Below are 27,619 nucleotides of genomic sequence, written 5' to 3' on the forward strand. Positions count from 1 at the left end.
ACTTGGGGTGGAAAAAGAAGAAAACTGAAAAGGAGACGTTAAGAAGTAGATTAAAGCTTTGCTAATTTTATTTAGTGCTGTTTCCACAGACTCACCCTAAAAGTCTTATCCTGTGAGATGAGGTTTTAGAATAGCCACTAAGGATGCTCAGGGATCTCTTCTATCAGTCCTTCAGAACAATCAACAAGGCCAGCAGTTCTCATCTGGGGCCACTCTGGCACCCAAGGGGACTTGCAGCCGTATCTGGGGATGATTTTAATGATCATAATTAGAAACAGGGCCACCCTACTGGCATCTAGTGGGTAGAGGACAAGGGATGCTACTAAGCACCCTGCAATGCACAGGGCAGCCCCCACACCAAGGATTATCGGTCCCAAATGTCAACAGCTCCTAGGGGAGCAGCTCTGGAGTGGCTCTCACCATGACAGGGTCTATACTGCCCATAGTATTTCTATTCCCGGCAACAGAGTTTCTGACAATTAAGTATGTGTTGCACCGCATTATTTATTAATGATGACATTTCTATATGGATCAGAATAAAAATCCACACTCTTGTTCCCAGCAATAATTAATATTACAGAAATGACAGCCTTGCCAAGGGAGGGTTTAAAAGGTTACAATAGATGGCATGAGCTATAATTCTTTTTACACTGACTATAGAGGATTCTTAGGGGATTATTCTTTAAATCACTTCTTTAATCATATGAAGCATCGAGTGTATTTAAGTCAGTCATACAAACTCCAATCCTCTTTTTATAATCATTTTTCTTCCCCAGAGAAACGTCACTTTTCATTCAGCTACTGTACTGTGATTCTTGCCATACTATTTTCTTCACAAAAATGTGATGGCTTAAGTGAATAATCTTCTAAGGAACACTCTTGAAGTACTTAATGAGTATGAAAAAAAGATTCTAGAAGGCTCTGTTCTCATTTACCTTCTCTTTCTAATGTAAATGGTAATCCCTCCTACAATGATTGGACCTACTTAAGTTGCCAATCACAATTTACTCTCAGTTAAAACTTGCCTGGCAGGGAGGAAACAGCGGCAGAGCATCCTGCATTCAATAGACTTCTGCTTCCTGAAATTAAAATTTGAAATGGCTTTAATTGCTCACAGAGAAAGCAGGGTCAACCAATCCAGTTTTCTCCCAGAAACTGATGAAAAGATAAACAGAAGGGAAAGCAAAATAGGAAGGCAAGACTGCACTGTCTACCCAGAAAACTTCTAAGGAAGTCGTCAGGCTAGAACAGAAATCCAGTGCACATCGGGCTTCACATGGGAGAAGAGAAACAGAATTGCCAACAGCCTACATCTGGTCTTGAACGGTGCATTCAATGCAAAGGGAAAGGAAGCATTCTGGAGAGTGCCACGGAAGCTGTGAGCTGGCTTTTTATAAAAAATAAGGAACTGTGTGCTCCAGACACTCTGTGCAAAAGGGACAGCAATCAGGCTGTATACTCCGGGCTGGTTGATATGAACAGATCTACTTGCTCAGTGTCTGGGCTACTTTTCTCTCATTGCTGAGACAAAATACCCAATGCCCAAAATTAAGGAAGGAAAGGTTTACGTAGCTTACAGTTTGTGGAGGTTTCAGCCCATACTTGGCTGGCTCCGAGGCAGAGTGGCACATGGCAGAGGGCAAATGCTCGTGGTGGCGAAAGATAGCAAAGCAACAAAAGCAAAAAGCAGGCAGCAACAAACCGCTTTCCTCCTTTATATTGTAAATAGGCTACCCCCACCCGGGGGGGGGCGTGTAGCACTCACATCATTTCCATGCCCTCCTCTTGTACAGGCTCAGGGTGAATACAAAGTAAGGACCCAACCCCCTTCTCAGTCACTCAGTTAACAGTCTAAACTTCTCACATTAACACAATGAACAACATTCTAGAGCAGGAAGGGCATGTCCTTTTCACCCCAGGATGTAGAACTGCTGAGTTATTTCGCCAAACCTCTAGACTTCCCAAGTTGACAGAATGTATCAACCATAACACTTGCGTTCCAAGGAAGTCACTGGGTTCACTGCCCTTGACACCACCTCAATGTAGACATCCCTTGGAGGTTGACGAGAAGAGACCTTGGAGTGGACCAGGACACTGCTCTGGGGCGTCAGGAATGTCCACAGACAAGGAAGCCAAGGCTCTTCTGAGTTCTTAGCTGGTGGTAGAAATCACAGTCATTACTGGCCACCACCACCTGCAGGCTCTGGGATAAAGCCACCATGGGTTAGGCCAGCTGTGTCTCTCAGCAACCCTGTGAGGATTAGGGAGGTAAGGTTTGGATTTGGGTGGAAAAACTGCCTGTGCCACACAGCTCTAGACAGTGGCGCTGGGTTGGGGGCATGGGGTGACAATCACCATGCTAAGACTGTGCCCCACCATTTCTCTAAGGAGACAAGAGCTACCCATGTGAGCGTGAGACTGGATCTTAGACAGTGAGCCAGAGCCAACTCTTCGGAGTCCTGGGGCTCAGAACAAAGCCCATCTTCATTCACATTCTGATCCTTCCAGTCACACTGGGACACCAAACATATAACATGTGACAGTGCTTCTGTCACTTGGGTACACTATAGTCCTAAGAAATAGCCCACACAATGATCTCATTTTATCCCAAGCAGCTGCTCTCACTTACGCTTCTTTGGAAAAGCATGTATCTCTCCCCAGAAACCATGAGCACCCCTCTGAGCTCAGGAGAGCCACTGAAAATAAACAGATCGTAAACAGATCACGAATTCTGAGTGGCAACGGGGTGGCCAACCCCAGGCCGGGCCACAGAGTCCCACTTATGGGTTTGCTCAACCCTTCTTGCTGCCCGGTCACCAAGTCCAGCCATTGATTTGCTTGTTAAATATGATGAGCCATCATGATGTTTGTGTTGGCTGTTTTTAGTTGATCCGGCCTGGATTCCAACTGCAATACCCCCTAACCTGCATCCTAACTTGGCAGCTAGTATCATTTAATCTGTAACACGCACATGTGGAAATATGTCCTGACAAGTTTACACATTGGATAAAGTCACGAGATTAAGGTTTTCAAGACCCAAGCAGGCAGTGATTGTGTAGAGATGAGGAGGAGCCCGGCAGGAGCGAGGACATTTACTTTACAGCTGGTTTTTCTCCTTGCAGCAATGAGTACCTTGACATAGGGTGGACAACTTTAAGTAACACCCCTGATAAAGGTTATCGCATTGGCTACAGAACACCTCAAAAGGCAGGACATTTGGAGGTGGGAAAGGGTGCCCCAGACCTGGAATTTGAGAAGGCATTCTCTCCCAACTGCATCTTGGTGACAGGATCATCACCGAGGTGACTTTCTGCAGAGTCCAGACACAGGGCTATTCTTAGAATGGCCAGGAAAAGCACAGAGCTGCCTAAAAATAATGATGACTCAACACCTACAGGCTTGGATGATGTCACATTGTCAAGGAACACCTCCCTCCTCACAGGTCGCAGTTTTATAATAAGCAAGCTCACAGCTCACCTTCTGAAGAGGGCAGAGATTTCACACGCTGGAGCAGGAAATGGGGGTGTGTGGTGTGCATGGAAATGAGCCACCCCTGCACGGCCACCACCATAGCCTGGGTGGCTTGGAAAAGCAACCAAAGACAGTTCTTCCCCTGCCACCCTCGCTCAAGTTGTGCTTTCAAAAGAGGTTTCATGAGTCGAGACAGCAGGATGACACAAAAGGAAGCCTCCAAGCCCTCTCCTTGAGTCCCCACAGCCAGCATTTTCCCAGACAAGGGACGGCCCATCCGGGACTCTTCCACAGGTGCCAGGTGCAGTTTAAACCCAAGAAGAAAGCACCGTCCAGGGGTTCCCCAACAGCAGCCTCCGACAGTAGCCCTGCTCTGTGCCACCCGAAAACCGTGGGCCAGTGGGCCAAGAGCTTCCAGGTGACCTCTCCAAGCACAGTCACATGGAACACATTCTGAGACACATGTGGCTTTCCACCACACAGCTTATCAAGGTCACCCAGGACAAGACGGCTCAAAAGGGCGCCTAAACTCTGTGCCACGAGGCAGCGAGAGGCTGGAGCAGCCTTCTGACACCCTAGAGGAGGGGGGCTGCCAACAGGGCTTGCCCCTTCCCACTCCACACAGTAAAAGCCCCTTGCGCTCCTCTCTCTGCCTCTGACCCTTCTCCCTGAGCTTTTATATCTGCCCTGTCCATGTCAATCTTCCCTTCCACATGACTTGCCCTATAATCGTGAGACAGTGGACGCTAAGCCTCTCAAGGGTTGCATCCACTCATTTTCATCCTCCCAGTAGTGACAGCAACACTTGGGATATGGTAGATTTTCAATAATCATTAAATAATTGACAGGTGGACTGACTGATGCAGTATCCTTCCTACTTTGTTAGTATATTTATGAGTCACGGACCCTTAGGATGTCTTGCAATGTATCCTAAGTATGGACCAAGATATGCTGTCTCCTAATTGTGTGTGCATTCAAAGGGGGCTCCATACGTAACACAGCTTTCAAGATCTGAAAAGTTCTGGACCTTTGCAGGAGCCATTTGGGGACAGGAAGCCTCTCATACCACAGACCCATCTCTCTGTTTTTCGGTATCATTTTGTTTAGCAGGAAACGAGCATTGGAGAGACCAGGCTGGGTGGCTTAAACAGGACATAGAATTGAAACCACGAAAGCAAAAACTGCATCGATGTAATGCACTAGGTTTTCCACCTATGGCTGTTTCTTTTTCAAAAAGGTGACCTCGTCACAGCAGTGCCTTGCATTTCTGGAATTCCCTGAAGTCCTTGCCCAAGCTTCCAAAGGAAGCCATTTTTGTTATTCCACAGCTATTACTCAGCCCGGTGTTTATGTGCTTGCTTTTTCTAAACGAAAATTGTTTTACTCAGGCCGGTTACTCACTCAGGTCACCCAACTGAACTCGAAATAATTTGATCGCTTCCCAAAATTCAAATCCGTGCTAAACACAAGGGCTTTGCACCACTCAAAATACTATGAAGGCTGTGCTCTCAGGACCCTGGCAGGGGAGTGAATCCCTTTGGAAGAGGTCATGCTCACTGGATAGGTGACCTCAGGGATGCTGGGGGTGCGGCACGGGCTCTAAGCCCGGTACTAGCAAGAAGCCAGGCACAGGAGTGGCAAGAGTCCACATGGACACTCGCTTTTATTTTTTCTTCCTCGCTTTCCTCCCCCAACGGGACCAGGGGTTGCACCCTGAGCCTTTACATCTCCACCTCCAGCCCTATGGAAAAACATTTTGAGACAGGGTAGCATTAAGTCTCCAAGTTTCCCAGGCTGGGCTTGACCTTGTAGTCCTCAGGCCTCAGCCTCCCAGAGGACTGGGATTACAGGTGTGCACCTCTGTGCCAGCCTTGGCCTCTTCTCTCTAAATCATGATGTCCTGGCACCCACAGAGAGAGCAAGACCGCGTGAGAGAAGCAGATGTGACAGAGACTGTCAATGCCAACGTTCAGATCCCGAAGATTCATTTTAGAAATGTCTGGAGAGACCATGGAGCAGCTCTCCTCTGCCCCTTGCAAACCCTGGACTTCAGCCACACCACGGTAACTGTCTCCATAGGCTTCTCATCCACGCTTTGCAAGGTGACAGACGTGAATGCCAATAAGGAATCTGTCTATTTGAGGAAAAGAAGCAAACGCTCAGGCATCAGATGCAGGCAGTGCTGAAACTGAAGTGCCTTTCCTGGAAGGAGTTTGGCTCTAGGTCTTCTGAGTTGGAAATCAGACCGAGTGACTGTAGAGATGGATTTTAACACACAAGCCCCAGATGGCTTCCAGGTGTACACTTTCTCACAAACCAGGATTAGAATAACAATTAGACTCAGGCTTGCAGCCAATCAGAGTTACAAGTAGACCTGGATGGAACAGGGGTGGGGTGGTATGGCCAACTGGGATGACCAAGTTCAGCTTGCAGGTGTTTAAAGATTGCCCTTTTAAACAATGAGTTATAACAAAAACAAAAATCTGTGTGTAGTTTATTCTAAAAATGCCATTATCATCTACTACTTTAAGTGACTTTTTTTCTATTGGCAGTGAAATTTGAAACACTGGCAAAATACACAATGCATCCTGAGTGAAGCCAGGTATAGTGGTGCACACCTGTAATCCTAGCGGTCAGAGGGCTGAGGCAGGAGGATCACTGCAAGTTCAAGGCCAGCCTGGGGTACATAGTGAGTTCAAGGTACATAGTGAGTTCAAGGCCTGGACTACAGAGCAAGACCCTGTCTCAAAGAAAATATGTATATACACTAAGCTGTAGCTGGCTTCTCTACACACTGAAAAGATAAAGATTCATTAACAATATAAAACAAGGTCTGATGAACTAACCCAGAAAATGTCTTACATTATAGGTACATGTGATTGGGTTGTGACAAGAGAAATAAAATATCCGAACCAGTATGATTAAATAGAGTTGTTATGACTGAGAATTAGTTTTTAATTTGAGCTTCCTGGAACCCATGGGAAAAGAGTAATACATAAGTTACAGAATCATCCCAGTGAGAAAAAAATATCAGTTCCCCAGAGAGACCAAGTTTTCCTGGCACTCATTCTAAAAGAAAAGTAGGACATGAATCTCATATGGGAAGAAAAGGCACCCACCACAAAAGCAGAAACTCCCCATGTGTGCAAGACTGAATTAAGCTTCCTCAAAGCCCGCAGTTCTACGACAAAAGCAAAACTTTGCTATGATCCAGCAAGGGACTCAGCAAGTCTTCCCTCAACCTCCAGAGCACAGAGCTTCCAGTTCTGCATGGTTCCAGAAAGCACATGGTCCTCAGCAAAGCTCCATCTTTCTCCGAACCAGAGACACAGAAGGTCACAGGCTGGGCAGGAGGAAGGAAGAAAAGAGGAGGAAGGAGCCAAAGGAGGCCAGCAAGGTCTGGTACCACCCAGGGCATCCTATTTAATCACACGCTGCTCCTACACAGGTATTTGACCCTGTTTCACGGAAGGGCAACTCAGACACAGGAAGTTGGCCAGATCATGCAACTAGTAGGCAGCAGAAGCAGGATCAAACTCCCTGTTTCCTTGGGCACTGCTGCCTCCCTCAAGGCTCACCCTGCATCTAAGGAATGCACAGAAGGCTGGGGGATGCAGGGCAGTGACGAGGTTTTAGACCACCCCCGAGACACTTACCATCTTCCCTCTGGAACAGGAAGCCAGACCATCCTATTAGGCAGTGCACTGTATGTATAAATAATGTATCCTACAGAATAACCTGGGGTTCATGACAGCTGTGAACCTGGGGACAAAGTGCAGGTTTTGAGCAAAGGAAGAAGTATGATGCTTTGCCATGTTTCATGAAAAATCTTACTCATGCTCAGTGAGCGTCTCTTTTTTTAAAAAAAAATGACAGATCTTGATGCTCAGGTTGAAGGGAATGGTCACACTGCAGGATAAAACATTCCCAGTAAGAAAGAACATCACCAAAATGTTACTAGAAACTGATCAAACTTAAAACAAACAAACTACTCCACATGTTCGGTTTCGATCTACCCCTGCTGCTGAAGAGCTGGTAGAGAATGTTTAGGCACCGTGGTTGTGGTTTACATCTAATTTGTCCCTCAAAAGTCCCACGTGTGTGGAAGGCAATTGGCTCTTGGGTGTGTCATGCTCATCAGTAGGTCCATCCATGGATGAGCACATGGCTGAATGTGCTGATAGGAGGTAAGGCCTGGTTGGAGCATCACTGGGGCAGGACCTGGATGGGTGTGTTCCGGTCCCCAGCTCCTCCTTGCTCTCTCAGCCTCCCAGCTGCCATGGGGTGAGCACTTCTCCCCTCCCAGGCCCTTCAGTAGACCATGGACTGAGTCCTCTAAAATCTTATGACAAAATAAACCTCTCCCCTTTTAAGTTGTGGGTGTCAGATATTTTGTCCCAGCAGTGGGAAAGTGCCCAAGACAACCATATATGCATATAGCACATGAATAAGCTCCATCTGGCAGAATAAACATCACCTGAGATCCACACACAGCATCCAGCCTCCTCCATGGAGCTAAACACTGTGCAGCCTTGGTGGATGTTGGGGTGGAGCTGCAAAGCTCACACTAAGAGTCCCTGCCCTTCTCTGGCCATCTCTGACTTAGTCCAGAGATTCCTGGTTGCCAAACTGAGCCCAGAATCAAGGAAGGCCAGGCAAGGCAGGGCAGAGCCCATGCCACCTTCAGCTGTGGAGAATGAGGAATAATAAAGCTCATCTCTCCTCTGAGGCCTGTCTGAAATTGCCTCTTAAGAAGAAATGCTGGTGGGCAGTGTGACTCAGCAGTTCTCTCTGCACGCATGCGTCTGTTTACCTTTGAAGAATTCCATATGACCCCACCCGGAGCAGGCCACCAATATGTTTGTGCTGTCTGCACATTTTCTCAGCTCCTGGCCACAGAAGAGTGCAGGATGAAATTGCACCTGCCCTCCACCTGCCAAGCAGCCCACGGTCAGCCCAGAGGACACAGCATCCTGGAACCAAGTCACCTTCCCTCACCTGGACAGTGTGTTGTGACTACTTCTGTCCACTGGGTACCTTTTAATAATTCAGAGCCATCATGTAGCTAAAAAGTATCTCTGATGGAAACCACATAAAGTGAGTTCTAAGTCCTGTACCCATCTTTCCAAAGATGGATCAGGAGGACATCCTTTTTAATATCATCATGGACTAAATGGAACAGGACCACCATTTTCCCCAGGTATCATCAAGAATATGTGCTCACCTGCTCCATGGCTTAGAATCCAAATACCCTCAACTCTGCATGCACCAGACTCAGTTCTCTCCACTGCCTCAGTGATCTCCAGGTAGTTCAGTGGGAACTCTGAAGCGACTTGCCAGGCTCCTGGGCCCCAGAGGTTCACTTGGGGCTGTGGAGAAGGTTCTAACTGTGCCTCTGGAATATTTCAGTCACTTCCACAAAGACTAAGGTTCCAGGGAATGCCCTGCAGCAGCCTTCAGATGTGCCCCATGCTGGGCCTCTTGTCTGCCAGGTGCCCCAAATGATTAGCGATGACTAATTCTGTTTCCCTGGTCCCCCACAGAGGCAAAAGGAAACAGGACTGGCATACTAAGTACCAAGATCCATGCTGTCCTTTTCCAAATTAAACATTCTCTGACATCTGTAAATAATGCCCCTTTCACCTACAAATAAAGTGGTATGAGCACCTCCCAGTTAGTTCTCTGAGTATATTGCATGCAGTGGTGACCATCCATCAGGCCAGGATGCTCCTCTGTGGGACCAGATCAGACCTCTGCCCAGGAGTTAGCGTAAAGGGCTGAGCAGTGGGAGTGCCAGGCCTTCTAGCACCAAGAGAAACAATTAAACTGCTGAGTATTTCTTGAGTAGCTAATGTCTAACCATTGCTTGGTTTAGTACTTAAAACTAATATTTGGTTATCATTTCTCCCCCTCAAGTTGGCATCATTCATTTCATTTCTAGTTTTTTCAACCTACATACAGTGATACTTAAGCCAGAATAAATTATCATCCTTGCACTGCCCATTGTTATGTATCATTAGCAGGAATTTTCCAATCATCCTTAAACCATCTCCATTACCTACTTCTTAGCATCTCCAAAGCACCAGATTTTGGGTTTCACTGCTACCTGTTCTCTATTTTTCTCTCTCACTTTTCTTCTCTTGGGGGTAGCTCTGCAAACAAATCTGCTTAATATACTTCTAATTTTTATTCAGCTTACTGAATAGCCAGTCACCTATGAGAATATAAACACCACATAAATATAGGACGACATAAAAATAGCTCTGTTTTTATGAGTCTTAACAGGTGTAGCTTGGAGTCCAGCACGTGTAACATGTGCCTTGGGTCTGGCTGTTCAGTCACCTGAGTTCTTTCTGCCCAATTTATTCCTAGAATCACTCTCCCACAGCAGAATTTAGAGATATGGCATGGTGGGTCATGAACTGGACTTAGAAATTAGGAGCTCTCTTTTTACTCTTTCCTAAACAATCAGGCAACCTTGGAAAACTCATCTGTCTGTGTCACTGGCCACCACTGAGGTGGTGGATCGATTTAATATTGATTGAGCATCGACTGTGTGCCAGGCCCCATTGGAGGTATGGAAAATACAGAGAATAGTGCAAATTTTGTCTGCTTTCAAGGATGTCAAGAACTGCAGGGGACATTACATTGGGTGAGTGGTATGAGCACCTCCTAGTTAGTTCTCTGAGTATACTGCATGCAGTGGTGACCATCCATTAGGCAAGGATGCTCCTCTGTGGGACCAGAGCAGACCTCTGCCCAGGAGTTAGTGTAGAGGGCTGAGCAGGGGGAGTGCCGGGCCTTGCAGCACCAAGCCCACCATGGACCATGCCAGGTAGGAATCTCTGGAGGGGTTGACTTCTAGTGAATGACTTCCCCAGACATGGACTGGGGTGGGTGCAGCCATATGTCACCAATACCTGACCACAGGATGGGGAAAAATTAGGGAATCATGATGCCACCAAAAGAACAAAATAAACCATCAGTAACTGAACCTAAAGAAATGGAGATTGAGGGATTGCCTGACAAAGAATCCAAAATAATTGTTTCAAGGAATCTCAACAGAATTCAAGAAAACAGAAAAACCGTTCAAAAAGTAGATTTGAAATAAAAAATGGTGGAAAGAAACATAGAAAGTCATTCTTTAACAACGAAGAAGTCAATTCTGCTAGAGGATTCACTCAACATCAGAGTATCTACATTAAAAAAATTAACAAATCCGAAGGGAGAGATGGACTATATCATCTTAGGGAAATACAAATTAAAACCACAATGAGACAGTACCTCATATGGAGGCAAGAGATTAGGGTATGGCCAGCCAGCTATCAATCACAGAGATCTGGGACACACACACCCAAGCCCTGAACCTGGGACCAATCAGAAAATGCTATCTTCAATTCTTTTGGCATGAGATCAAGCAGGCTTTTGATAGGAAGGCCTAGATCTGATGTCAGTCAGGGGTGGGGAGTATGAAAGATGGCTGCCATTAACCTGGTGGCCACTGTCTCTCTTTCACAGTGGCCAGCTGTCTCACTCTGCATAGCATACTTCTTTTCCTACCTTTAATAAATGTAAAACCTCTACCTTTTCTGCTTGTCTCACCCAGTCTTTGTCCCGGACAACAAGAAGCTGGGAAGAATTTCTAAAAGGAGTCCATACCCACCCCCCTAACCCCAGGAATAATACCTGCTAGAAAGGCTGTTATCAAAAAAACAGAAGAGAACAAGTGTTGGAGAGGATATGAGGAACATTTCACACCCTCCTGGTAGGAAGCTGAATTTCTGTAGCCTTTGTGGAGGTTCCGTTGAGGAAATTCTACCACTATATGATCCAGCAATCCCACTCCTGGGTATACAGCCAAAAGATATGCAATAAGCATGTCAAAGAGATACCTGTACTCACTCCCAAGAGTCACATTATGGGACCAGTCTATGTGTCCATGAGCTGATGAACAGGTTAAGAAAATGTCTTTCTACACAACAGAATGCTGATCAACCTTTACAAAGGGGGACATTCTGTCCTTTGTGACAATATGGATGAACCTGAAGAAATGGTATTACATAAAATAAGCAGGCACAGAAAGGAAACTGTAAGATCTGACCGACATGCACAACCTGGTTGACTTCATGGAAGCAGAGAGTGGAACAGGGATTGGGAGCTGGGCAGGGGTCTGGTTTGAGGAGATGCCGACCACAGGAGACACAAGTTCAGTTAGATAGGAGGAAGGAGTCTGAGAGGTCTGAAGCATGGGGATTAGAATGAAAAACAATGCACTGCATTTTTGAAAATCATTAAGAAGTTAAATTTTAAGAGCTCTTACTGCACAAAATAATTACATGAAGCAATCCAGTATTAGTTAGCTTGATTTAGCCATTCTACACTGTAGCCTTCTCTCAAAATTTCACGTTATACACAACAGAGACACTTCTTTTCAATGAAAAATAAATTGTTTAAAAATCTGAAAAAATAGATCTGAGCACATTACAGGAAAAATACATTCAGTTGCTCTTGGTGATGGTGTTTCAAGCTTTGGTAATGAACTCAGTCTTCTTTTTGAACATTGTCTGCAATTCATTGCCTGCAATTTCCGAGCTCCACAACCACTGTTGGAAGCCCCGGGGGCCTGACACATTTGGGAGTTGAATTTTAAGATTTGGAAACGTGCTAGAGCGCATCTGCCTCCTGTTGTGTAACGTCCCCTCGAGGTCCAGGGCAATCCTGGTAATTAAAAACAGGACTATTGCTGCAGAAAATCAAATGAAAATTCACACTATAGGAGCTTCCTATAGCGTGGTCAGACTTTAAATGAATTGCACCAAATGAGGCTTTGTCTCAAAATGTATTATGAAAAAATTCTCAGATTCTAGAGCTATTCAGAAGGCTGGTCCAATGCCAGTTTCCCCAGACGAATGAAAAGAGCATTCAGCAGGGCCCAATATTAGTAATTACATGCCTGGCCTGACACAAGTCACTTCTGCATACACACAGGGCAGAACTGGCCCAGGCACAAGATCCTGCCCTGCACCATAGAGCAAGAGGCAGGAAGGTGCCACCTCATGAGGCCGTCATGGTGATGGGGAACTCTGTTTATAAAGCACTTAGAAAAGCACCCAGCTCCACCCAACATTTTCTTTAGGTACTTGCTGCTGCTGCTGCTACTACTACTAGTACTACTACCACTACTTTTTAACTAAGTGGCTTCATATATTGTCAAGGCCATTAGACTCACCTTTACTATTTCTCTTATTCGGCTGAATTCACTTCAGTTGGCTTTTTGTCCTGTTCTCCCTCAGAGCCTTGTCACACAGATGCTAATGCACGATTGGTACAGACACTTACAGCTTGGAGGATGCTGCTTCTCTCCAGCCTCACCTGTTTCACAACTTCTGCAGCCCAGAAGGATCCAGAAAATCAAACCCAGGAAGGGAAATGAGCCTTGTAACACTGAGATGTAGAATTCTGTCACGATCCAAGTTCTAAATGTGTTTCTTACAAAAATATTTATTCTTTACGCTGCGGCATGCAAACAGCAATCTGTACTGATTGGCTTCAGATACCAATTTCCTGCTGCTCTGGTTCTCCTCTGTGTTGTATCAACACACCCCAACCATCTGGACCACAAGAAGCCACGCTGCACCATGTACCCACTCGTCACAAAAGCATCCCATCAAAATGGGACCGCACAGAACTCTGCATCACTGGAAGTGGGAGTGAACATCACTGTCCCCACAAAGCCTTTTGAAAAATGTGGTTCAGGTGTCAGAGCTTAGAATGTCAGGAGCATAGCAGAAGTGAGCATATAAAATACTTATCACTTTTGTAAGCAGGAACACAACATGAGAAGATCACATCTTATGGCATTGCCTTTGTCACGAGCAGTCCAATTCCACACTCTCCAAGTCAGCTTGGAAAGGAAAAGGCTGTGAGAAGGGAACTCAGCTGTGAGAAAACAGGGAAGAGATTGCTGCCCTCATCATTCAGCATGGTCAGAAAGCCAAAGCTTTCATGTTTACCCAACTAAGAAAATTAAATGCTTTATTACAATTGCATGGAGTGAGCTAGATCCAAATTCACCAATGAACATTAATACACGTGACTCAGAAGTAGTTCTACCAAAAACAAAGGACTCTGGCAAAACAAAGTTACATTTCACCCACCTGCCCACCTGGCCCGCTGAGCTGAACACCAGGCTTCATCTCTCTGGTATCATTCCGGATGCTACAGGCATCTTCCCAGAGCCAAATATAAAGACAATGACCATGGCCAGCCTTACCCACAGGCAAACACAAAAATTTCTGCTTCTTTTGCCTCTGCCTAAAAATATCTCCCCACCAACTTAACACAGAGCCTGACATGTCCACTGTTTGGGAAAGATAACCACTGTCAGACGTCATGGCTCAGATTCATGAAATTTGAATGCTGTGGAAAGAATGCCCTGACAGAATGAGGTACATTCTCATTCATGGACTTATTGAGATAGTGGAAAAAATGAGATCTGTGCAAGTCAGTTTTCCCACCATGGCAGAACGAATACCTGACATAGTAGACTTTTAAAGACAGAGGGTTGATTTCTGCTCACAGCTTTGGTGGTTTTGGCCCATGAATGCCCACTGCACTGGCCCTGTAGTGCATCACCACAGAAGCACCTGCTGGAACAAAACTGCTCACCTCATGGCTGGAAAGAAAAAAGGAGGAGGACGAAGGACCAGGAGCCCCAAGGTCCCCTTCAGGAGCACACCCCAGGACCTGAAGACCTCTGCTAGGTCACAGCCTCCTGCCCTGCTCTGGGGAGTGAGATTTCAACACATGGGCTTTCAAGTGGGGTGGGTGGAATTCCAGGTCCAAACTATGGGGAGCACTGGGAAGTTTTGGATCAAGGAAATGTGGTGCCAGGAGGCTCCTTACTCTCTTCTCCTTGGAGTCCCAGTGGTCGTACCTCCTGACCATCCTCAGTTTACCTGGTGTCTGATTATCCTTCATTGCCACCCTGAACCTGTCAGACACAATTCAATCAAAGCTGAGCCTCTGTCCACTTATTCTGTGTCCTAGAAACACAAATGGAGTTCAAAGATCACATTTTCCATCTGATTTAATATGGTTCATGATATGAATGCTGCTAATTGTAAAATTCACCTCATTGGCTATAAACACAGGATCTTGATAACTTGAAACTGATCTCAATAAACTATGCCTTATTTTGGCTCAATATTTTGTTAAGATTGTTTTAAAAGCAAATACTACTTCTCAACTTTGTATACCAACTGACCGAAAATGTTTTGTAGCCCATCACCCAAGACAGATCAAAGGACCAAAATAGATGTGAGGAGAGTCTCAGGAATGGTCCCCCAGACTCTATCCTCTCATGTCCCTAAATGAGTCAACTGATGAGCTGTTCTTCAGCAGAACTCCTAAAAAACGCATGACCACACAGAACCCTAAATCTTATTTCATCCATCTCCTAGTATTTAATTAGGAAAGAACTGAAACCACCATTCAGTCTCCAAGGAAAATCTTTCTAATTTTGGTGCTTGGATAAATAAAAAAATACAAGAAAATATGGACCCTTGTTTTATAATTTGTGGCTGGTGGGAATACTTCAGAGGATATTCCTCACCCTGAATAAACTATAGTGTGTTATAATCCAAGAACAGAACTCCTGTCTCTTCTTGGTGTTTGTTACTTTCTTACTGTAAGCAGTCTAGGGATCATAGCCACTGAGGTTCTAATCACATGCAGTTGGTTCCACTTCAAGCTACTCCCAGCCCATCATTTCAATTGCTCAACTCCAACATAATATTATTATGTCATCAAATGACTTGAAAGAGTATCCTAATCCTCTGCAATGTTTTTCCCTGAGTACAAATCACTCAAACCCAGAAATCAGACTTCCAGTTAATTGTCCTCAGTCAACAAGGCCTGGGCTTCGGAAGTTGGCAGAGAGAGCTCAAGTTTATAAAAGAGTACTCATAAATCCTGCTCTGTGCTTCACACAGAGCCATCCACTACAGTTTAGAAAAAGAGTCCTCCTATCCCAAAAGGCTGCCTGTGTTTTACAACCTACGCTAGTGGATATTTACAACAGGAATACCCACCAAGGAGGGAAGGTTGGATCCAGTTGGTATCTTGCTGAGGTTTGAGAAATTGCACGGAAACTTTAGAGAGATCTCCAAATGGAATAGGTACTATGATTTCCAAGAATATTGTGTCTGAATCAAATTTGTGCCTAGAAAATGTTCACACACAGAAAATCGCATTCCTCACTGTTTTCAAATCAAGGCATCACCCCTCTGTTCAAACCCTGGCGAGGCACACGTGGCGAAAAGTGAAGAACTCACAGGGCCACCACCCTCCCCTCTCAGGGACTCTGTGGGACCTGAGTCACAAGCCAAGAAGACATTTTTACAACATGCATCAAAACACAGGAGGAGAAAGGGCTAAAAAGAGATTCTGCTGGTTTGAGGAAGTCAAATTATGTCTTCAGGAGAGGTCAAGGAAAGAAAAATTTAGTGTTTAAAACATCTGCTTCCTAGCCCAAGGGGTGTCTTTTCCAATCCATGGTCCTAATACCTGTTTCAGCCACTTGACCCCGGGATCGAAGAGAACCACACTTGACTCAACACTGTCACAGCACCCCTTGTCGGGGAACCGCTGATGCTGCCCGATCACAGAACAGGGGCCGCTCATCCTGCAGCACACACAACATCAGAGCCAACCACACATTTTTGACAGCTTCCAAACAGCCCCTGGTGAGCAAAGTGGCCATGCGGAGATAACGCCACATCTCCCACATCTCAGAGATAGCAGAGACTTCTTACCTTGCTCTCCTCTCCTTCAAACACAGACTGGTGGACGTTGCACGCGAACAGGGAATTGGGGAGGTCGTTGAAGTCAGTGATCGCTTGAAAGGCTTCTTCGGCAAAGCATCGTGTGATGGCCCAGTCTCTGTCTACACAGCAGAGTAAGAAAAGTCCTCCATCCTTGGGGATGTGCCCTGGCGGCCCCAGGCTCTTCATGCCGATGAAGTAGGACTCTCCCCGCATGCCAAGACAGGTGTCGGTGAGGCTGACAAACTCCTTAGGATTCGATGTTCAGGGCACAGCTCTTGATGTCTGAGGTGAGCAGGGCAGGATGATCAGGAGGAGAGGGAGCCGCTACTAGAAGGGAGAAGACAGCAAATGCATGTTATTTCTTTGCTTTCTGAAGCAGGCTTCTGATGCAGCTCTGCTACTTCTCAGCAAGAACCTAGTTAGTGCTACAATTGAATGAATGAGTGAATGAAGGAATGAGTGAATTAATTAATTCATTAATTAAAGTAGTTGGAAACCACCAGCACTAGTACTAATCCCTATCATCTATCAGACACTGAATTGCAGCACTGCTCTAAAAATTATAAGTGCACAACAAACCTACTTAATCTCCACAATAGTCTCTGAGGTTGGTACCCAAGTAATTCACTAGTTTTTACAAGGTCAAGAACAAATGGTGGAGTGAGGATTGAAGCTCAGGGTTCAACACCAGTACTCACTGTCCTACACCACAGGAATAAAGGAACTCAACATGAGTGGAAGTGTACAGTTAGGGAAATGTGATCTCCTATTTCACTCTCTTACTCCTGCTTATGCTAACTCCAATAGGCAAGCTTATCTGCACTGAGAACTATAACACACACAATACGCACATAAATGCATCCCACATGTTATCTCCTCTCTGCTTGAGGTAATTGCCGCAAGTAATGGTGAACCAGGTCTGGATCTTGAAAACTCATGCTGTCTTCTCAGACCCCCTCACCCCACATGGGGTTTCCTCCACAGCCCCTTGAAGCTTCCCAGTGTTGTCATTTAGCTGTGTTCAATCTTTCTATCATTTCCTACCCTGGCATTGTTAATTCACTCATCTGCAGAGTTTTCCCATTTTTTAACATTGGTACTTATTCAGTGGATTTGGTCAGTGTTCCTGCCCTTTTCAAAGACGGCACCTTCTTTTTTCTGCGTGTGTCTATTTTCATGCCTGTAATGTTCAAAGTTCAAGAGCAAAAGGCCCCACGGTGACATTTGAACAGGTGAGACTGACAGTTACCGCCTGGCTGCTGACCATCAGCAGGGAGCTCTGTATCCTTCAAACTCAGCACCCCAGACCTCAGCATGAATGCAGCAGGGTGGATACTATGCACTCCCCTCTGCTGTCACCGGGTCTAGTTACACACATGCTGGAGCCCCAGGCAACATGTAGGCTTCAGCTTAAATCTCTCTGAAATTTGTAACCTATCCTGGTTTTTTGTTTTCATCTTTTTTCCTGGAAAAGCTCCAGTGAGAGACTGATGAGCAGTATTTCACGGTCATAGTGGATCTCATATTAAGTATTAGGGCCTGGTTGTGACAGGAACCAAAAACTAAGTAATTTCAGGTAACACCACAAAAATCAAATCACTATAATTGTGGTAAATAAAAACGATGTTTTATGTACAATAGAATGAAATCGTTGTTTTACTCTTAAATTTTTAAGATGCCAATTAACGCAAACCTTTCCTTATTTAAATCAATAAAATACTTATTTTAAATAACAATATGATATATGCTTTATTCTATAAGTAACCTAAAATGTATGAATATTTTAAACAGAAGGAAAACATCTAATAAAATGAGTATGATGGGATTCAACTATTAGTCCAATGAAATATATATGCTTTTAGTTTTTAAATTTTTATTTTTTATTTTTTTATATATATATATTTTTTTCCCCGGTATCAGGAATCAAACTCATGACCTCACGCTTGCTGGGCAAGTGTTGTGCCGCTGAGCTAAATCCTCAGCACCTTAGTTTTTCATATTTATTTATACTGCTACTTAAGATATTTTAGAGTAAGATACATAATGGTCATCATTTATTATTATTAGAATATTATTTGTTAAAATAATTACTAAGCACATCAAAAGAGCATTATTTTTTATCAATAGATTACAGGAGAATCTTTTGATTATGAAGTCATCATCAACCAGTAGCATGAATTATACATGTTGTCAATTCTGATTTTTTTATTCCGGTCCATCTTATTTAAATACTTTTTAAAATAATCAAAACTGATCTCAGATGTTCTCAGATGTGGCCTGGGAATGTTTCAATTATACTTTTTCCAGAAGAGAAACCAAACGTTAGTGCTGAATAAATTAATCCGACCAAATATTAAGCCTCATTTAGGACTCGTTTTAATCTACTCAAATAGCTTGAGTGTCTGTCCTAAGCTGTAACAATACGATTATCTTAAGCTCATTACCTTCAGTAAAGATTGAAAGAGTGAGTGCATTTCTGGCAGACAACCTGCCCCACAGATAGGGAGAAAGACTTCAGAAGCCAGAGCTTTGCACAGAGGAAGCCCTACCATCTCTTTTCCAGGTCCCTCAGGGACTCATTATCTGGAGAAGTCTGGTGACTCAGTTTACCCCCACCCCCACTCCTGGTACTGGGAATTGAACTCACAACCTCACGTTTGCCAGGCAGGCGCTGTGCCACTGAGCTAAATCCCCAGCCCCTCAATTTACCCTTTTAACATGAAAACAAAAATACCCGTCTCCATCGACAAAGTGAGGGGAGGTGGGGGAATCCAACAGGAAGGGGGAAAGTGACCAAAATGCGTGTTAAGCACTACATAAATGGGTATGCAGTTCGAGATGACATAAACACACCTCCTTCTGATTCTTGCAGGATTAAGCGGTCCCACTTTAGGATTATTGGCATCTTTTTGGAAGCCCAACTAAACAGAAAGGAAGGGAAACGCTGAAAAGGTGAACTTTCTAATGAAACACAGAGCCCTCGTAGCCCATGTTAACTGCTTTGCCTTTTTGATTTCAAAATTCTTATCTGTAATCAGACAGGCATTGTCTGCCTGACTTACCATGTGTGCGTGCTGTCTGAGGGTCACCACAACTCTGACCCTAACACTGGCAAAGGCCCTCTTCCTCTGAGCTCCTAAGCACCCCTTGATGCCTCTCCGGTGAAATCCCCCTCCTCACCGATTCCTGTTTTACTGGTCTGTTTCTCAACCTTGCTGAGTTTTATTTTTGCTGTACTGGGGGCTGAACCCAAGGCCTTTGCCCAGACTCTTTTATTTTTGAGCCAAGGTCTTGCTAAATTGATAAACTGGCCAGGCGGGGCTTGAGTTTGAGATCCTCCTGCCTGAGCTGCCCAGAGTGCTGGGATTACTAGGAAGCCTCACCATACCTGGATCACTGGTCTTTCTTGGAAGCAGACACTGGGCAATTTTCATCTGGTTCTTCTAGAAAGTCTCAAAATCATGTTTGGATGAATGGGTGACATCAAAAGGAGTCATTTTTAGAAAGTGACAGACCAGCAAATGAGTTACGGCCAACTCCAATACACTAATAATGCACTGTTTAAAATATACGCACTAGCATTGAAAATAGTCCCATCACTTACATTTAAGGTCTGATCTATAAAATGCAATTTTCTAAATAAAAAAGAGCAAGAATCACTCGAAGGATTCATCTACTAAAAATGTGTGGAATAAAGCAAAAATAACATATGTGCCTTTTATTACATGGAAAAAAGAACTGGAAAACTTAGGTATAAAGAAGAAAAAAATCATTTTCCTACTATGGAGAGGAAAGTCCTGCTAACAGTTGGATGTATTTGGTTCCAGTGCCTTCCTTGCATGCACAATTTTTAAGCAAAATGAGGACTAGCTGTTTAGCATCCCACTCCTCTCTGGCCACTTGAACACAGGCAGGGCAGCTTAGACAGTCTCTTGAAAGCATTCATTTAGGGGCTGGAAATGCAGTTCAGTGGCACAGCGCCTACCTGGGAAGTACAAGGTCCTGAGTTCAATTCCTAGTACCAAAAAATGAAAAAAGAAAACATTCATTTGAACAGCTCACCACCATGTAGAAAGGAAAACAACCACTGTCCACTATTAAAATACAAAGCCTCCCTTCGAAGACACAAAGAAGATGCACAGGAAGGACTAGCCATGCCCTGAGCTTGGGCTTCCACCGTAAGGAATGGGTTTTGATGCTGAGATGTAAGGCCTTGTGAGTCTTGTGTGTCTCTGTGAAGGTCGTTGGAAGCTCCCAGAATAATAAGTGAATGACAGCTATTTATGATTGTTTTGGGGTTCATCAAGAGAAAACAAATGTGGGTTATACCTGCACCCTTACCACCAGCAAGGCCTGCCACTGAGTATTTGTCAGAGGCAAAATAAAGTCATTGAAACATAAAGCAAGCCAGCCTGCCTCCCACAACCCCAAGACCAACAAAGTGAAGTTTATTGGAATGTTACCAAGTTAAGGGGCATGAGAAGATAAGTGAGGGAACTGGATTCATGTCAATAGAAGAGGAAGCCCAGACAGAAAGATTTCCAAACTTTCTTTTACTTTACTAACATGAAAAATAATTCCCAGCCAAGGTTTTCAACTGCCCTGTGTATTGGTTTGGGAGATATTTTTGCAAGGGGAACAATATAATACAGGACACACATTTTGTAAGATTGCTTATAATAGTCACCCAAAGAATGATATACCAGAGAGTGCAGGACATCTGTCTACACACTATAGACCAAGAATCCAGCTGAGGGCCTGGATCCTGTGATAATGTCCGGCATGAGTCCAGCTTAAGACCTAGAGCTCATAACAGTGCCTCCCATGAGTCCACCTGGAGGCCCAGAGCCTATAACAATATCTCATGCAGGCCTGTTTCATGGATCTGTGCTGCAAAGGCCTGAAGGTCAGTGGTGGAATCTAGGAAGTCTGTGCCAGCAGGGTGAAAGATCTGTGCTAGCAGGCTGAGGGATCTGCCCTGGAGCCAGGAAGTGATGCTCAGAAGAACCAGAGCTCCCCTGAAAGGTACCACAGCCATCCTCAGCAACAGTGAGGTCCTGAGCTCCTCCGATGATCAAGATGGCTGAGTTCCCATCAGGGAAGCCAACGCAGCAAGCTTCTCCAGAAGACCAGCAGTGTACCATCTTCCCCTCCGGAGCCAGGAAGCGATGCTCAGAGTGAGGACCAGAGCTTCCCCAAAGTGAACCGAAGCCATTCTCAGTGCCAGCGAGGTCCCAAGCTCCTCAGAGGATGAAAACAGCCAAGTTCATCAGGAAAGCCAGCATGACAAGCTCCTCCAAACAACCAACAGGTCCGTACAGCTTCCACCAGCTCCAACAGCCTCTCCCAGCTCCCAACAGCCTAGCCTCTTCTCCAGTTCTGCCTCTTATGCTGCTGGCAACAGTAGCACACCCAGCACCAGGCTTACTCAGTTCAGCTAGGGGTTGTAAATTGACCACCAGTTATCAACCCACTACACCCTGATAGCATGTATTCATTCAACATTAAAAGATGTAAAATGAAGAAAGCATACTTCCCACTCTACTAAGACAGGCTACCTGAAATGTACAGGCACATTAACATTGCACCCACAGAACACACATTTGTTGAATGAAACAGTGAAGCAATCACCTCTTCCCCCGTAAATGTGGCTGATGAAAACATTACCGAGTTTCTCCACAAGGGATTAATCTTTCCAAAACTCTTCGATTTCATTCCTGACAAACATTTATATTGCACAATTAAACCCAGCAGCAAAAATGAGACATCTGGCTCTGTTGGATATCTTTCTTGTCACAGAGCCACTAATGGGCATCAGATTCAGATTGCCAACTTGCAGAATCCTAAAACCTTCCTCCTTTCTAGGGATGGGGGCTATTTCCAGGGAAAGGGGTCTGTGAATGTTCCTAGAGGAGCTCCGATCTTTTAAACCCCAACAGTGTATAAAAAGAACGGGCTGGGCTGGGGATATAGCTCAGCGGCACAGTGCCTGCCTGGCAAGCACAAGGTCCTGAGTTCGATTTCTAGTACCAAAAAGGAAAAGGGAGGGGGTTAACTACAAATTTCTGCAGGATAGCTGAGGAGCCAGGAAAAGAAAAATAAAATTATAAGTATCCATGGAGATGTTTAATCTAGCTTTATGGACAAGTAAAATCATGGAACAATAATGTGATGGGTGGCCTTGGATGAAAACTTTTACAGGACTAGTAATAATTTTACCATTAAATCATACCTTTGGCATTCATTTTTGGACTGGTCTCAAAAATGAGATCCTCTTGTCTGCCCTTTTGATATTTTAAAATCTAGATTCTCCTGGGAGTAAGATAGGATTTTTGCTCATTTCTGCCCATCTTACAGAGACTGAAGTAATATTAGTAACAAGGATCCAAGAGGCCCTCCTGAGATCCAAAGGAGCGACCTGGCATTCTCAGACCGTGCTCTATAGAAACCCATCAGAGCTCTCAGAAACAGAGTGGAATCTATTTAATTCAGCTGCAGAGTTTTCACATGTGCCAAGCTGTGTGACCCTCATGCTATTCTTGATACCGTTTGGGATTGGTCTTGAAAGAATCTGGAACATGCAGTGTTCAACTCATGGTTTTCAAAGGAAATCACCTACAGGCCTCGTTCAGGGCTGTCTTCAGGTCAGCTTTGGAGCGGCTGTTCCACTCCAAGCTCCCAATGGTCTGTAATTTAATTAATTCCCTTCCCCGAGGAAGCAGCATCTTAGGAATTTTTATGAAGCACATATTAAACAAAGTGAGTTGTTTCCATCCATTCCCTGCGTGCAGGATTCTATAGCTGTGAGAGGATTTGTAAGCTCAGCATAATGACGTCTTTACACCCTGGTCTCCCAGGAGGGTCTGAAGACTGTATAGTATCTCCTTCCAGTGGATGTGATAAAAAGGGAAGCGTTGAGTTACCGGGATCTGTTGGGATGGAGAGGATGCTTGTGCTCCAACCCGCAAAAACCTAACTGACAACCTTCAAGAAGCTTTATTTCAGACAGCTATGCTGCCAAAGAGTCAGAAGGAGGAAAGATCTTTAATGAGGGCTGGGAGAGTGAAGGTGTTCCCTAAAGACAGATGGATCCATTTCCACAAAGAAAGACCTGGAACGGTCATACTGCAAAACAGAACAATGTCGAAGCACAATACTGGAGAATTAAGCAATGATGAAGCACTCAGGAAGCGGTATGGTCATCACGTTAGTCAGGGGCCCACAGGACATGAGCGCATGCGCATTTGGGATTGTTAGTCGTGAGTTTAGCAAAGAGGCTGTTCTCAAATGAAGGAGCAGGGCAGAGGAGATCCACAGACTGTGCAAAACTCCGTCTGTCACTGTCCCTGGACCTGAAGCTCCCTGGCATGTCTGGAGAGAACAGGCTGCCCTTGTGGAGGGACTAGGGACGCAGCGTGCCCCCAGCAGCACCTTGGGAGGCTGCCCGAGGACTCCCTGTCCCCGCCCACCCTGCTCTCTGCTAAGCCCCGCCCCGCCCCGCCCCGCCCCACTGGGGAGCAGCCTCACCTGCGGGCCAGAGTAGGGGAAAAGCTGATAGGGAACACGTAGTGGGCAAGCAGGGTGGGGAGGGGATCTCGCTGAGCTCCAGGGAAGCAGCCTGGACATTTCAAGGTTAGTCTCAGTAGAACTATGTATTTTAAAAATATAAAGTTATCATTTGTAAATGCACAGTTCCAACCAGAGGTTGGCAATACAGCTGAAAGCCAGCCATTCAGGGTTGAGTTGCTCTGAGGACGAAGATACAGAAAGGCGAGGGAGAAGGCTGGCCTTGGGGAATAGTGTCAGGGGCCCAGCCTGCTCGAGTTTAAAGCAAGCCTCAAGCTTCCGGATGCCCCGCTCCAGTCATTATATGCAAAGTCACGTCTCACAGGAGGAGGACACTTCAAAAGTGAACAGCCCAGTGGGTGGAGGTTGCTATGGCAGCCACAGTGCCAGCACCTGTCATCATCCACCCTCTGTTTTCAGAGGGGCAAGGCAGGCCGGCGGGGTGGTGGTGGGGCACTGGAGCCAAGAATGTTGCTCTTGTCAGAGAGGAGCAGCAGGCGGTAGGTTTCCAAGGGTGGAGAGCTGGTCAGACCCGGATAGGAGGCTGAGGCAAGACCAGTCCCCCACACCCCCAGTGACATTAGCAGAGGACAAGAGCTGGAAGGTGAGGAGGAAGCCCGAGAGGCACTTCCCTGGGCAGCACCCCATCTCCCCTCCAGCTCAGCCAAATGCCTATGTCATTTCTGCATTTAGAGTCTTGCATGACTCCCTGATGAAAACCCTGCACACAGGTCACTGGTGGGTGACAGTCATGCTGTGCGGATGCTTCTGCTGGCTCCTCAACGCTGAGGAACCTCAGGTTCAGTGTCTGTCCCAGGTGTGACAGTGCAAGGAGGCTCAGTGTCAGACTTGGGCAGCCACAGGGCTCTGCTGTCAGTATGCCCTCAGGGGACAGGCTGCTGGTCCCTGCCTCCACACCCCTGCCCCAGGCTCTCAGGACCCTCCTGGGATTTCCTGACCTGTACACATCTCACCTGCCCCTCCATACCCCTATGTTTCCAGGGCAGCAGGTGGGTCTCATCTACCTGTGGACCACACAAGGCTTTTCTCTCCAGCTGTGTGGACTTTGAGTCGCTCTGCATGGACTTTTGGCTTCACACTTACCAGCCATGAGGCCCAGGCAGGTCACCTAACCTGTGTATGGGTACCTTACCTGGGAACCCAGCCCGAAGGCCTGCACCCTTACAGTGCTGCAGGAGGATTTAACAGCTGGCACAAGGAAGGGAGGGGGACAGTGGCCAGGACACAGCACAACTGCCCAGGGAATGTGAGCTGCCCAGGGAATACTGAGCACGGAGTTCTCAGCACAGCAATTCTATACCCATCTCTCATAGCACCAAGGACTCGCCCTCCCTTTCCTAGGGTCAGGACAGAGTAAGTAGAATCCAGTGCTAACTGGTTGGCCTTAGGGTAGGTCTGTGTCCTGGTATTGCTGTGTGACCTCAGGTGTGTTACTGAACTGGTCTAGGCCATGGATGCGATATAGGACCATCAAGGCACTGTCTCATGAGGATGCTACATGGATTCAACTCAACATACCTCAGTGCTGTTCTCTCTTCCTACCCAAAAATCAAAAATTTTTATGGATATTCTTATTTTTCACCCCCCTAGAAGAGAATGCTTCCACTGTGAGAGTTATAAGAACTTTGAAGGCAGACAGACCAGGGTTCACACCCCAGCTCCCTACCACCACTGAAGTCCAGCAGGAAAAGATGGATTGAGAGTTACAGTGGTCCCTGGAATCCTGGTCCAAATACTCCCTCCATGGCTGCCTGTGTTTTTAGGCAAGTTGGCTTCATGCACCAAGCCTCACCTCCCACAGCTGGGTGTGGCACCAGTGAGACAATCTTGGGAGACAGAATCAAGCCAGGCAGCTGTAACCGTGCAAGAACTTTGAGCGTCTGGTCTCTTTGTTTCTGTGTCAGGGACAAAGGCTTGAGATAAATAATTTGGAGGAGAACGGATGGATTGTGGTTCACAGTGTCAGAGGTTCCAGCTCATGGTTATTTTGCCCTAGACCAACATCATGGTGAACAGCAATGATGTCACCTGAGGGTAGCAGGAAATAGAGGGAGAGAGAGGGGCAGGTATCCCAATGTCCCCTTCAAAGGCAGCCCAGTGACAGTCCACTAGGCCCCATGTGCCCAAGGTCCCCTACCCTCAGCCGCATCACCAGCTGGTGGCCAGGCCTTCCACAGGTAGCTGGGGAGGGGGCGGTGTGAGATCCAGACCCTGATAACTTCCTGGCACACATCCATCTACCTGGCCCTTTAATCCATGTGCATTCTCTGGGAAATGCTTTAAAATCCAAGAAAGGTGTGTTTTGTGGGGCCCAAGATTTAATGGACTGTGGGCCAAGAATAAGAACCACCATCCTAAACCTTTTGCTTTGATCTACCCATCTTTGACCAAAACATGCCCTGAAATGCTTAGCTTTCTTACACGTTATGGCTGCGGGCTTGCAGATGTACTTACTGCACTTTCCTTCCAGCTTCATCTTCCAACTTAGTTAAAAATGCAGTCAGGGCTACACCCATGGCTCCTGGGGAACGCAGAGCACAGCACCACCCCACCACTGCCCACCATCATCAGGTGGTGTGGCCTCCTGGTGTGGCAGGCTGTATGGCCTCTCCCTCGGTCCTCCTGCTGCACAGGTGCTGCTTAACAGCATTCGGAGAGCAAACCCGTGCAATGGTGCTTTTCATCCCCACCCCCATGTGCTGCAGGTTTTGGCTCTTCCTATGATAACTGGCACCCAACCTGGTTCCCACCCATAGTGCAAGTGATATACGCGGTCCATAACAGCACCAGCCTCTGCCCCTAGCGCCTACCTCTCCTCAGCCCCAGCACTGCTCCCTTTTGTAATCCCTATTCCCTCAATAGAGTGCTTCCTGAGTCACAAATTATCATTGTCTCCTGCTGTGTTAAATCAGTGTGTTAAATTATCATTGTCTCCTGCTACGTTAAAGCAGTGTCCTCCTCCCCTCTTCTTTAACTTTCCCACTAGCACAGTTCACGTTTGATTTTATATCCTTTACTTGAAGATGTTTTCTATCATTCTCCCCCTTCCATCTGCAATCACAATATTTTTCAAGTTCCTACAGAAGAAAATTTGGATTGGTCTTCAGCATTGCAAAAGAGAGCACATCTCCTGTCTCAACGGATCTGCCTGCCCTTCCTGGTCAACCACAGGCCAGACTGAGAGGTTGACGTGGGCCAGGCAGCTGGATAAATTATTTCCGGTTTTCCCTCTCCATTGTCAGAAAGTCACAATTCAGGTTGATCCATAATTAGCCCCCATTTCTCATGCCATGTGTTGTTTACAGGAAACAGCTGACCCAGATTCTAGCCCGGAAAAAAACCAAGCAAGGCCTTTGATAGAGTCCTGCGTGGCCTGCTGCAGTTGGAACCAGCTCACCTGCTCCAGCAGGGAAGAGCGGCCCGGGCGCATGAAGGATGGGTCTGTCTTGGTGGTAATTTCCTGGGGACACTCACAGAGGCTATACGAGGCCTAGAGGAAACCAGTGGGGAACAGCCTTGTTTAGTCACTCGTCCACATTTTGAGAACTGGTAATTTAAATGCCTGGCCTCTGCCCTGAATCACCACAACAACCACGCTAGCAGCAAAGAAGAAGATGGATGTGATCCTTCTACTTGTCCAAAGGACAAATGGGACACTGTGCTACGGTGTGACTATGTCCCCTCCCAAGTGCAGGTGTTGGAATCAGTGGCCCATGACAGTGTGAGCAGCAGGC

At 46.0% G+C, this 27,619-nt stretch overlaps 1 protein-coding gene across 5 annotated transcripts in view; it reads right to left on the bottom strand.

The window, feature by feature from the left end:
- Rcan2 (regulator of calcineurin 2) overlaps positions 1-27,619 on the bottom strand; it is a 163,294-nt gene that overhangs the window by 117,327 nt on the left and 18,348 nt on the right. For all 5 annotated transcript variants that reach the window (XM_005389854.2, XM_005389848.2, XM_005389850.2 and 2 more), the window contains one exon: positions 16,287-16,625. In XM_005389854.2, the coding sequence (XP_005389911.1) occupies positions 16,287-16,511 (225 nt within the window). In that variant the 5' untranslated portion in view covers positions 16,512-16,625. The remainder of the gene's footprint in view (positions 1-16,286; positions 16,626-27,619) is intronic.

Source organism: Chinchilla lanigera, unplaced genomic scaffold (genome assembly GCF_000276665.1).
Source record: "Chinchilla lanigera isolate Chin_1 unplaced genomic scaffold, ChiLan1.0 scaffold00036, whole genome shotgun sequence".
Taxonomy (NCBI): domain Eukaryota; kingdom Metazoa; phylum Chordata; class Mammalia; order Rodentia; family Chinchillidae; genus Chinchilla; species Chinchilla lanigera.